At 38.8% G+C, this 13,072-nt stretch overlaps 1 protein-coding gene and 2 long non-coding RNA genes across 3 annotated transcripts; 2 read left to right on the plus strand and 1 right to left on the minus strand.

Annotated features, from left to right (window-relative positions):
• Nucleotides 1–1,304: 1,304 nt before the first annotated feature.
• Nucleotides 1,305–2,081, minus strand: LOC147486223 (uncharacterized). Its single transcript, XM_086573681.1, has one exon. The coding sequence runs from the start codon at nucleotides 2,079–2,081 to the stop codon at nucleotides 1,305–1,307; it is 777 nt and encodes a 258-aa protein (XP_086429807.1).
• Nucleotides 2,082–6,580: 4,499 nt separating this feature from the next.
• Nucleotides 6,581–7,389, plus strand: LOC147486224 (uncharacterized). Its single transcript, XR_015203300.1, has 3 exons — nucleotides 6,581–6,989; nucleotides 7,096–7,179; nucleotides 7,357–7,389. It is a non-coding gene; the product is annotated as an uncharacterized LOC147486224 (long non-coding RNA).
• Nucleotides 7,390–9,409: 2,020 nt separating this feature from the next.
• LOC147486225 (uncharacterized) lies at nucleotides 9,410–11,295 on the plus strand. The gene is made up of 4 exons (XR_015202237.1): nucleotides 9,410–9,549; nucleotides 9,706–9,779; nucleotides 10,521–10,671; nucleotides 11,155–11,295. It is a non-coding gene; the product is annotated as an uncharacterized LOC147486225 (long non-coding RNA).
• Nucleotides 11,296–13,072: the final 1,777 nt, after the last annotated feature.

Genomic DNA, 13,072 nt, shown 5'->3' on the forward strand with positions numbered 1-13,072 from the left:
TTGAGCCGCTCTCTGTCGACCTGTTGGGGTGCTGGCCTGGGTGGCGACGCTTCTTCGTGTGGTTGCATTGCAGCGACTTGAGGGAGATTGCATGGATACACCCGAACTGGATCGGTATTTGTGGTGACGAGGACAGGAGCAAGGAATGCCGTGATTGTCGGCATGGAAACTTGCTGTGCGACACGTGGCGGTGAATCCATTGGGATGCCAACTGATGGGATAACAATAGTAGAGAGGTCTTCCGGGGGCGTGACTGCGGTATGAACACCAACTGACGCATCCTTGGGAATCTGTTCTGATGGGCCGGCAACCGCTGAATTGACTTCTGGAGTGTAAGTGGACGACTTCCTCTTTTTATTGGAGCCCCCAGAGTGCTGCTTTGATGCGTTGGCTCGGACCTCTGCAATCAGGTCTTTGGCCATGGTATAACTGGTGGGTTCGCTACTTGTGTGGAGTGGTCTACTGTCAATCTTTCCTGCTGACAAGATTTGGTTACAATGATATGTGTCCAGTTGATTGCTTCGCAGCTCCATCAGTCCTCTGGGGCCCGGGAAATGGAGAACTTGATGCAATGTCGAAGGTACAGCTTGCATTTGGCGGATCCAGCGTCGTCCTAATATGGCATTATAGGACGACTGGATGTCCAGGACGCTGAAGCGCGTATTGCAGCTGACTTTGTCCTCTTTAGATCCTACTGATACTGGAAGGATGATATCACCGACTGGGTCGGCTCTAGAACCATTGAAACCATAAAGGGGGGTAATCGGATCTATCAGAACTGACTTAGGTAAACTCATTTCTTGGAGAGTGTGGTAAAATAAAATGTCGCAGGAACTCCCCAGGTCGATCAAGACATGTTTCACTGTCCAGTCGCTGATCTTAACGTGGACGACTAGTGAATCATTGTGAGGAAGGCAGACCTTGTTGAGGTCGGCCTCTGTGAAAATGATATCTCCTGAATGGCGGCCTGAGCGACTCGGAGCATGTTCTGCTTGGGAAGTAAAGTGATACACTTCTTGAAGAGCGCCAACACGACGTCTTTTCTCTCTGGATGAGGTAACTGAATCATCGGGGAAAGTAATCATGTGAATTGTTCGAGCATTGTCCCGATCTGAGGAGTGTTGTCTTTGCTCATGACGAGAACGCTCTTGGGGACGTCCTCTCCGGTGGAAGCGAGCTTGAAAGTCTTGATGACGACGGCGAGGTGGAGATCGACTGCGCACTCGGCGAGCCATGAGCTTATGACGCAAATCACTGTCAGGAATGTTGGTGTACTGTTTAATGTGACCAGCTTCGACAAGGTCTTAAAGATAGTGCTTAAGCCCCCAGCATGCATTCGTTTCATGAAATTTGGCTTTGTGAAATGCGCAATATGGCTTGTCAGGTCGATCTACTGGCTGCTTCACATCTGGGTGGAAGTACGAGGCTCGCCGGATCTTGTCGAGGATGTAACTAGGAGAGCGTGTCAAGATAGCGAATTCTCTGTTGTTATCCTGTCGGGTTCCTGTCTTTGGTGCCAGCGACCTGGATCGCTTTTTGGCACGCGGGGTAAGATCAGAGATCGCTGCTACCTCTTGGTTCTCGGCTAAACCACTGGACTGCAAACTTTCTTGCAACTTGATATACTTGTCAACCCGGGCGTACAGTTCGGATAGCGTTTCTGGGCATTCCTTCATCAGCGATCTGGAGAGGTCGGTATTACGCACTCGACAGGCGTTAGAAAATGCCAGTGTGGCAAAAGATTCTTTCAGTCCGCTTTCCATACACAACAGTTCAGCCTTGAACCGCCCTAAGAATTGGCGAATGGTCTCATCTTCTCGGAAAGATAACTGGAACAGCGAATCAAGATCTGCCTTCTTTCCTCTGTTGTGCACGTATTGGCTAGCAAACAGGTCAGTAAGTTGCTCAAAAGTTTTAATAGAATCAGGTTCGAGAGAGAATAACCAATCAAGTGCGCCATCCTTGAGACTGTCCGGAAATAGTCGACAGTGAAGATGATCAAACTCAGAAGAACTGTAGAGGGCCAAACTTTGAATGTAGTGAGCCACATACTGAGCGGGGCAGGTGCTGCCATCATACATGGGGAAGCGTGGCTAGATAAAATCTTGAGGAGAGAGTTTACTGAGAACGTCAGCACTGAACGGGGACGCGCAGTATGTCTTGAGCATCTTTTGAACAATTTGGGTTGCATCCTTTCTGACTACACTCTGGCCTATTCTATGTGACAATTCGCTAATCTACTGATTAACCTCATTGATGCCATTTTCAGCAACATTACCGACTGGTTGCTATTGATAAGCGTCGACTTGGGCTCGTAAAGTAGCATTTTCTTGCCTGAGCAAGGAAATGCTTTCGTTTGTTACACCCAGTTGTTCTACAAGGTTTTGAACCTGAGCTTCGAGGCTGACCATGCTTCGTGGGCATGAGAATTGCAGATTTTTTAGTTAGGGTAACGTGATTTCTCAAGTAATCGAAACCACAGACGGCGCCAATGTAAATGAGTGTTTTGGTTTTCCTTAGTGTTTGCGATGAGAGAAGGAAGAGGGTTGACATTTTCTGGAGGGACCGAAGTTAAACATGAGCGAAATTTACCTCCTCGATCCTCTTTTGGTTTTTCTTTTTAAGGGAGAGAGGAATCAGATCCGACGTAGTTCAAATAGGTGGTATTTATAGGCTTGAGGAAATGTCAATCCGGGGGACACGTGTGTCTCTTGCACACGTGTAAGGTGGATATCGTGAATGAGTGTTGGGCTGGTTATATTATAAGTCATGTGCTGATTAGGAGTTGGCGCGGTCGCCCCTATTTCCCGGTGGTGGGAAGTACAAGTAAGATTTTGGTAATGATTACCCCAGGTGGTGATCTTATCCGGTATGCTAATCTCGCCCATGCGTTAATGCGAGACATCTTTGTTCGTACCACCTACCTGAAAGGAGCTGCTCACAGATCGGTCTTGGAGGTCGATGTCCTGAGTTCGATTATGCTGCGCACATGTGTGTTCACAAGAGAGCTGCTCACAGGTCGGTCTTGGAGGTCGATGTCCTGAGTTCGCTTATGCTCCACGCGTGCATGATAACTTTATGAGGATATCACTCCCCTACAGGAAGTTTTGTTATTCCAAGATAAAGAAGAACAACAGAACCTCTCTAATAAAGATTTGAATGCCAAAGCTGAAACTAATAGAAAGCTGAATGAGTTACTTAGTCTTGAAGATACCTAGTGGAGGTTGAGAGCTAAAGCTTTGTGGGTGACAAAGGGCAAAAGATTTACAGGATATGTTCACAGAGTTGTCAATGCTAGAGTTAGAAGTAATACTATATCTAGGTTATAGGTGGATGGGAAGTTAGTTAACACAGGATCAATAAGTGATTAAAAATCAGATAGTTGATTGGTACAACAATTTATTTAAGGAAGAATTCCCCGTTAAACCTATTCTTGATGGCATTGAAATCAACTCTGTGGGAGCCGAAGCTGCAGCTTGGTTGGGAAGGGACTTTGAGGAAGACGAGGTCAAAGTGGCCCTTAAATCTCTGCTGGCAGAAAAATCCTTTAGGCCAGATTGGTTTCCGATGCTTGTTTTTCAGAAATGATGGGCCTTTATGAAGTAAGATATTTTGAATGTTGTATAGGAATTGCAAGACAATAACATGTTTTTTTTTTTGGAGTTTCACCAACACTTTTATTACTTCGGCCCAGAAGGTTGACGGGATTGCATTGATTTCTAATATCTGACCTATTAGTCTACTTGGGGGAATTTATAAGTAAATGCAAAGACACCAACGCTGGGGTTGAAACGTTGAAGCATGTGATATCTTCCATACTGTCTGTCTATCCAGGATCAGCAATTGAAGGTAGGTAGATTTTAGATGAAGTACTGACATTAAATGAGCTTATCAACTCGAGAAAGAGCACAAGATGTCCAGGAATGATTTGTAAAATGGATTTTGTGAAGGCTTTTGACAGTATTAGCTGGTCCTTCATGGATTATTTGATGGGTAGAATGGGGTTTGGTCAGAAATGGTGTAGTTGGATTAAAACATGTTTGTCGACTATGCATTCTAAAAGATCTTAAGGGTTGAGGCAGGATGCCTCCCTTTCCTATGCTATTTATCATTGTGGCTGAGGCGCTTATTAAATTGGTGATCAAGGATGAAGAGCATGTGGAGAAAAAGTGAAGAATTTGAAGTCAGTCTTCATATGGTTTGAGGTTGTGTTGGGTCTGCATGCAAACTTCTGCAAGAGTGATGTCTATGCAGTGAATCTTACCTCGACCTGATAGTATAGTGTATCGTTCATTGATGTATCAGTTATGAAATCATCGCTGGAAGAAAGCCCAGGACGAGATACATTGACAACCCGGCTAGTGGAGTCAAACACCCCATTTGGTTTGCAAATATCGTTGGATTGCTTCCATGCTTGTAACAGTTTAGAAGATCTTTGCCTTAAATCCAAGCAGTGTTGTTCTATCACTATGATGACAAGCTTCTGTTGTAAGGGAGGAATAAAAGGAGAATGCTGAAGTTAGCTATTTAGGATCTGATGCTATAGAACCAACTTATTTTGATTAACTGAACACAGACTCAACGTCCAGTTTTCCTTCTTCAATTCTGAAATTATTTTTGTACAGGACTACAAGTACAATGTGATCAATTAGACTGGCCCACCTCAATTTCCACTATCCATTTACTATTTTACCAATCAATATAACAGTTTACAAACCAACAAACCTACAAAAATAAATAAATAAATAAATCTTTGCCACACAGGCTTTGTCCATGTAACAAAGAGAGGGCGATGTTCCGGCCCCCACAAATGTGGCCCAATAAAAGCCCAATTCAATACAAGTCCATGCTCAAAGCCCATCTATAAAAAAGCCCACTCTTAAAGTCCATACTCAGAGCTTATTTACAAAAAAGCCCACGCTCAGAGCCCATACTCAGAGCTTATTTGCTATAAAGCCCACGCTCAGAACTCATGCTCAAAGCCTACATACCTACACGTAAAATCAATATCAATTGCGCACATGTTTTGTGAGTCAAACAACTTCCACCAACTTCATCCCACGATTGGACAATTCTCCCGCCAGTTCTCTAACTTCATCCCACGAGTGGACAATTCTCCCGCCAGTTCTCCAACTTCATCCCACGATTGGACAATTCTCTCGCCAGTTCTCCAACTTCATCCCACGAGTGGACAATTCTCCCGCCAATTCTCCAACATCATCCCACGAGTGGCCAGTTCTCCCGCCAGTTCTCCAACTTCATCCCACGAGTGGACAGTTCTCCTGCCAGTTCTCTAACTTCATCCCACGATTGGAATATTGGGGAACGAGGAAGTAACTATCACTAATCCTACCTATAAAATCCAACCTTCGTCATTTTTCTAGAACTACGCATCGAGACTTGATCCCAAGCAATACATTTGGGTACGTAGGCAACTTCAAAACCGAAATCCAGTCTCATCTTTTCCCAACCACCATCTCCAATAAAAAATATTACTTCCGACCCTCAACTGGTGTGTTTTGGCAAATCTTGTTGAAACAGCTATATAAATGGGAGATTTACACTAACACTTATTTTATATTTGATTGAATGGAAGTGGTACCTGATGCAGTGATATATTGGAGGCCTACGGGTTACGATCTCACTTCATCAGTGTATGCTGCCATCTTTTCCCCTTTCTTTATTTCTATTATGTATTTTACACTTAAACTCTTGTAATCTCCTACCCCTTTTCCCATACTTAATACAATTATGAGCTCACTCGGCAAAAAAAAGATGCTAAAATCTACAGTGCGCATGCTTGTGAAACGGAAAACTACTTAGGTAAGACATCAAGCCATTAGCCATTAGCCATTAGCCATTCAGCAAATATTTATAACCACTCACCTTGAAACTCATCTCCATCTATCGATGATGAAAGACTCAGAATCACTTTAAACGATTTGGGAAGACTGCTTGTTTTCACTCTAAACAACTTTGTCAGACCGCTTTAAGTTGTTATAAATGATCTCTTCAGATCGTTTGGATCTATATACCAGTGATCTGAGAAGGTCGTTACTCCCACTTTCGTCTGTACATGGTATATAGTATATGTACATGATATATGGTATGTAGCATCCCAAATAATAGATGGTATATAGTATGTATCATTCTTACTTTGGCAAACCAAAACTTCCAGTAAGAATGGTGAGAACCAAGTGATAATGGTGCTCAAAAGGATGGTATATAGAATGTAGCATTCCAAATAGGGATGGTATATAGTATGTATCATCCTTACTTTGGTAGACCAAAACGTCTCGTAAGAATGGTGAGAACCAAGTGATAATGGTGCTCATCCAGATGGTACATGGTCTGTAGCATGACAAATAATGGATACTACATAGTATTTATCATCCATACTTTGGCAGATCAAAACTTCCAGGAAATTAAAATGGGTTAGCGACACAAACAAGAATAACGATTTGTTAAAAGAAATTATATATGTATAGTTATAATTGTTGAACAAGTTTTTAAAAGTGTCGGTGTGTATGCACACATCTACTTTCTAGTTTAAAGAATAATTTTTTTTTAAAATACACTACACCATTTTGGTGATTTTGCAACATTTGAGATTTCTCATTAGTAACACATACTGATCCGTTAGGTAATTTCTCACACTTATTATCCGTTAGCATTGTTTGTAACCGTTAGTAAGTATTTGTGCAAATACTTGAATTATTATCTAACATTTCTGGGATATTTAGTGACGCTTTATCATGCGTGACAAAGTAAGAAATCAACAGTCAAGTTAAAAATCACCGTGTGAGAAAAGAAAAGAGAAACGAAAACATAAGTGGGAGTTTTATTAGTTCTCGGCTTCTCGCACCCATCTAGAAAGTTAACATATCATATGCCCTAGAAAGAAAAAAAAAATGAAAAAATAGAAACAAGCGAAGAGGGAAAAAGGGTGGTGTTGCGCTGCCGCCTCCGCTTCTTGGGTTTCGATTTCGGTAAGTCCTCTCTTTCTCTCCTTTTGTTCTTTGACCTTCTCCTCTTCAAATTTCAACAATTTTGTTTTGATTTCCATTAACACTTGTTTTTTATTTTATTTCTAAGGTAGAATTTGGGATGAATTCGTCTCAAATATCAAGCTAGCTTTGCTTAATTAGCATTGCTGATTGAGAATTCAATTTGCTCAAGGTAACAACTTTATATACCAACTTATTGAAATTGGGTTTTAGCTTATGGGGTTGGTTACACTTCGAATTATCATGTCAAAGATGTATCCTTTATTGTTATTAGTTTTTTTAATTGAAAACAAAATTATATTTGTGTTTGATCTGTTTAATTTTTGTGACATGACGTGATCTTCTGAAGTGTTCCTTGCCTGAGCGACTACAATATATTGTCGATCTAAAAAACATGATCTTCCTCGAGTTCTTGGAGAGTGTTGCTTGTTTCATTTTGGAATCCACTAGTTTCTCTCTGAACAAGGTGGTTAGGTATTGAACACCATTCCAGTTAATTGACTTAATTTTTGCAATGTGACCGAGAGTTCAATAAGCTCCACACCTCTACTTTTTTTTTTTGTTTTCGTTCACCATTTTTCATTTATTTGTTGGATTGAACTGTTATTGCTTGGTGAATAACTACAACAAATGGGAAAGGGGAAGTATCCACATGGCCTAACAATAACATGTCAGATCTGGATTTTGGAAGTTTCCCTCTGCAAAAGGTGGGGAGTGTTCCGCACCTAGGTATGGCCAAAACGTTTAAGCATCGCCCGCGTGAATTTTGTTTTATGTAATTATGTCTGTGCCTCTAGTATTACTATTGCTTAGGAAACATAGGAAATATTTTCCCATTAGTCTGATATAAAGCTTTCTTTCTGTTGGAAAATATTTGCCTTAAAGACCCTAAAATTGCTTTTTGAACGCGGTTAACTGAATTGAAATCACATACAATGTGTTCGACAAGGACACATGGATACGTATCCGACACTTTTTTTCTTCAAAATATGGTGTCCATGTAACATAGATAAATTCAAATTAATATTTGTATTGATATATAGCACACTTTCTATATGACTAATTATCAACTGTTTAGATTGCTTTCAAACTACATATTCTCCATCTCCATCACTAATGGCCCGAAAACTTGTTTGTTAGGTAATCCTGCTCTGAGGTAGGGTAAATCTGGTTCTGGAGTTGGGCTTGGCTATGGCCTTTGGTTGAACTCTCGAATGGGACAGTTAAAGATTGACTATGCCATCAACGCCTTCCAGAAAAAGACATTATATTTTGTTGTCAACAATGTAGTCTCTTGACTCTTGAGGTCTCATGAAACCAATACGTGTCTTTGCGGAGTCACAGGCTTATCGTGAGAACTATGTAAGACTTGGGTTCTTATGTGACATTCCCTACATTTTTTTTCTTCTTTGTTTCAGTTTTTTTTAAGTGGATGTGTTTTAGATATGGTTTGGTTTGCGATACCTTTATAGGATGTGTGCTATGCTAACAAGTGTGTTGGGGGCACCAATACTTTAAAGACGATGTATGCACCATTAGTAATCACTTTTTATTGGTAGTGTAGGTGAGTTTTTCTGTGGGTTTTAAAAGAGTGATCTGTATACATGTTAAATTATAGTAGACATATGAGTCAAAAAGTAGGTGTGATTTAACTGCCGAACCATGCGTGCTAGCAAAAAACTCTGCTATGAATGGCAGTTGTCATATTCCATACTTGTCAAACAGAAGAACACTTTGTAAAAAGATGAATATTGTTGTTTTCATATTTATATAGCTTAGGTCGTTCACACTGAATGAACTTGACTTTGACCAGAGATTTTCACCTTCCACACTAGCTTGTAGAGAAAGAATTGAAGCTCACTAGTCACCACTCTAGTGTTTCGTTCCTCCCTGAAATGTTGATGGGAGGTCTTCACCCTGAACTTATCACTTCTGCTCCAGCTCCATTCTCATCTAATCTCTATTTCCCCATTTCACATCTTCAATGATGAGTGTGAAAGAAGCTATAATATTAATGCCCTTAAACTTGTTGCCTTCGGTCAAATATTGAGGTCCCAAGGCAAAGACTTACTCTACCTTATCAAGGACTTTTTCAGAAACTTCGCCTCTATTGTAAATCCTGTTGTAAATTAGAGGAAATTTTATAGCAAAGAGGTAGAATGTCATACCATTTATCAAGCCAAAAGCGAGTGTAGTTACGTACGCTGACCTCGCAAGTGGCTCTTTCCATGAATTTCTCCTTTGCAGAACCTGAACAGCTGCAGCAGATTACACCTCTTCTTGGTGTTGCGATCCTGCAGTTGTATCCTGTCGTCAAAGCTCTAATCTGGTTGAAACATAAGTTATATATAACAGTAAGTTAGGGTACTAACGTCTTGTAAACTTTTGTAGTGAGTTTGTCTTTGATCCCAATAGATGGCCATGGCTGGAGATGGATGCAGACTTCCTTAAATTATCGAAGCTGTTCAATGCTATGAAATATGTTGTACGAGTTCTGGCTTTTGACCACAATTATAAGATCGCAATTTTGGCTTCGAAACAGGTACATCCTGTCTCTTTTCCATGTTCTTTCTTTTTTCTTTTTCCTTTTTTTCATTTTTTATGCAAAGAAAGAAAAAGAAAAAGAAATTGAGGCTTCGGTTGACTCACTGCGTACTGCAATACTACATAATATAATAGTTCTACTATGCCATTCCAGGATCATTGTCTGGTGGACTTGTTACATGGATGGCAAAGTGGGAGGTTCCCTGTAGATATAACTCGTGTAATAAGGTGATTTTTTAGGAGTCTGCATACTTGGTATAGTTTTTCTTACTTTTTATGTGTTTACTTATCAATCCCAGTCTGTTCTTACAGTAATCATGATAGAGGTCCAAACACCCATGTGATTCGGTTTCTTGAAAGACATGACATTCCATACCATTATTTGGGCAATCTAAAAAGGAACCGAAAGAGAAAGTGAGGTCTTGGAATTGGTTGAAACACTGATTTTTTTAGTGCTTGCTAAGTATATGCAGGTATTTTGATGTTTTGTCTTCTGTTTTGCTTAGTATGCAAGCAAGTTTAAAGTCTCAATCACTGATATTCATTTTTTTGAAGACTTTATATTAGTGTTTTCTGTTGCAAGTATTTTTAGATTCTAAATGTTGTGGAGAATATGGTGGATTATTAAATTGTACAACAATGTACAATTTAATGAATAAACTACTTTAAACGAAATTTGAAAAATACAAATTAAGTTAGTCCACGACACCCTCATTTATTGTAATCAATCGTGGGGTTGTAAAGGAAAATTAGATATATAGCTGCATTTAGAGATGTGGTGATGCATGGGTTTTTCTCAAGGACTTGATGGAGTGATTTGTCTTTTTCTTTGTCCTTATAGTTGTATGGTTCAACTTTGTCAATGTGTCTTCTATTTGTTCTTGTTTGCTAGCATGGGTTGATGTGAATATTTGTAAAGTGATTCACATTTATTATGTACTTTAGTTGATTAGTTTATTGCTTATGTAGATGGAAGCTAAGGAGAAGGTACTTGATTTTACTGGGCACTTGCAGGGCAATGGGCTTTATGTTTAATTTGCAATTGCATGGGGTTATTTTGCAATCATGATAACCTGTTCACACATTACGCTTAGGCTCTTGTTGACTTTTAGCGGAAAAGGTGTGTGATCTTTACTGTAGACATATATATACTTAATTACTTGGGAAAGTTTTAAAATGATTACACTAGTTTTGGTTATGAGAATGCACTCTTAGTCTAAGAAAGATTTAAGTTAAGGTAATGTTTGTGATAAGCTTGCCATAGTTAGTAAATGAAAGTTATGTAATGGATACCTTGAAGTGATATGGTGTGCCAACTGTTGGCAATGCAAATTTTATGTTACAGTTGAATGCCATTATACCTCTTACTCTATGTTCGTTATGAAGGGTTCTATCAAGAGTTAGAAGGGATGTGTACACCATTGGTAAGATAGAAGGTTGTAAATGTTTATGGAAATTGAGTTTCATTTGGACTTCATATATAAGATACATATGTTTGTTTGTTAGTTACATTACCAAAGTCGTTAACAATTGCAATTCTAAAATCATAGTATCTTTGGTTGCAAGGGTCTTCACTTACACTGTTTTCAATTATTCTTTGTAGGGAAAAGTGACATTCGCCATATGTTGACGAGTCACAAGTGCATAATCAGGATGTCATATAGAAGAGTGAAGGACTACATGCTTTGGAGATATCGAATCAAAGTTCACAAGGTGTTGTAAAAACTGTACTTAAAATGGTTATGTCGAAAGAGATGAGATCTTTCATTCTAATGCAAATTGCTTACATGGATAATTATGTAGCTTGTACTTAGGTGGATAATTATGTAGCTTGTACTTAGGTGGTGCCTATTTAATTTATACTTAAGTTTTACTTTAAGTAAGCTATAAACATATGATACTATGAAGTTCTAGACTTAAGTTGTAATTATTTAATGAAGTGTTGTTTGACTATCAATTGTTTCAAGTGAGTATTACTTGTTTTACAGGAATGACAATATTTGTGGTTGTAAGTATTTATAAATTTGAGAGTTACTATAGGTGGCATGTCAAAAAAAGGCCAGGAAATTATATTATTTTTTTTTTAAAATAACAAATTATTACTAACGGATATGTAACTGTTACAAATTCTTCATGCAAATTATTAATAACTGTTACTAATAAATTTAATAACGGTTGATATGTGTTGCTGAAATTAATTTTAGTAACACTTGATAACCGTTACTAAATTTTCTAACACTTTATAACCGTTACAAATATCCGTTACTAATATTTGTCACGCATTTGTGTCAACGCAAGATAACCGTTACTAATATTTTTTGTAACGGATGCATATCCGTTACAAATAGGCTGTTATGGTGTAGTGATAGGGTATGTATTTATGTAAAATCTTTTTCTTGAAGAGTACTATTTGAAATTAATAGGGTTTTTTAGACATTGGTCCTACTATTACTATGGTAATTAGACTTTGGTCCAGAAATGCTAAAATATTAGTTTTTGGTCCTACTTCTGTTACTTGACCGTCACCTACTACTGTGGTCATGCCATTTGCTCTTTTGAGAGTACGTCACATGTGCTTACAAGTAAGACTAAATTTTAATATCTAACTTATAATAAGGACCATGTCCTAACAACATGTCCTAACATTGACATTATTATCTGGGTCAAATACTAACTTATGTTTAAGAGTGAGAAAGGACGATGGTTTAGACAATGTGTACCTTCCAATCCTCCTGTTTCGATCTTCTGCAACTCTTCCTTATGTTCTCTAAGTTTTGCAAGTTTTACTTCTAGTTCCATAGTATATGCCTCGCAGAGAATCAAAAAACAAAAAGATACCAAAAGAATTGTTTAGAAAACACATGCATAGCTTAAGAAGGAAACTAGGAAAAAATGTTTTGAAAACACATGCATGGAAGAAGGAAACTAGAAAAATTGTTTTGAAAACACATGCATAGAAGAAGCACTATGGTGTCGTGAGTATCTCACTACAAAGTAAGTAGTCACAAAAGAAATAAATATGCATATTTCAAGTAGGATCTTGGAACATGCATGTTATCCAAATCAAGGACATAAAGGTTCATATAATCTTTACATGTTCGGTCCATTATATATGGGGTGGCTTGGAATGATGGAACATATTAAGTTTTTACTTAGCTTGAACATTGAATGACAATTCAACGTACTTTCTAGAATTAACAATTCTACTTAGCTTGAACATTGAATCACCGATTAATTGCATATCACCGATTTTAACCGCTTAGGAAAATAGGAATTAAACATTCCAAAATCTATTACATTACCCAAAAATCGAAATCTACTGTGGGCGTTGAAAATCGGTTATTAGGGGATAGTAGAAATCAAATACAAAGGCACGGCTGTGAAAGTGGATAGGTCGGGAGTTAAAACAGTTATTGTGTGGCCGGTTTTAGGGGATCCCGACTCATAAAAAAACCCACAAATATCTGTTCGCGCATACTCTATATGCAGGTATAATAGGAGTTCGTACCAATGCAAGCATG

Source organism: Coptis chinensis, chromosome 7, assembly GCF_015680905.1.
Source record: "Coptis chinensis isolate HL-2020 chromosome 7, ASM1568090v1, whole genome shotgun sequence".
Lineage (NCBI taxonomy): Eukaryota > Viridiplantae > Streptophyta > Magnoliopsida > Ranunculales > Ranunculaceae > Coptis > Coptis chinensis.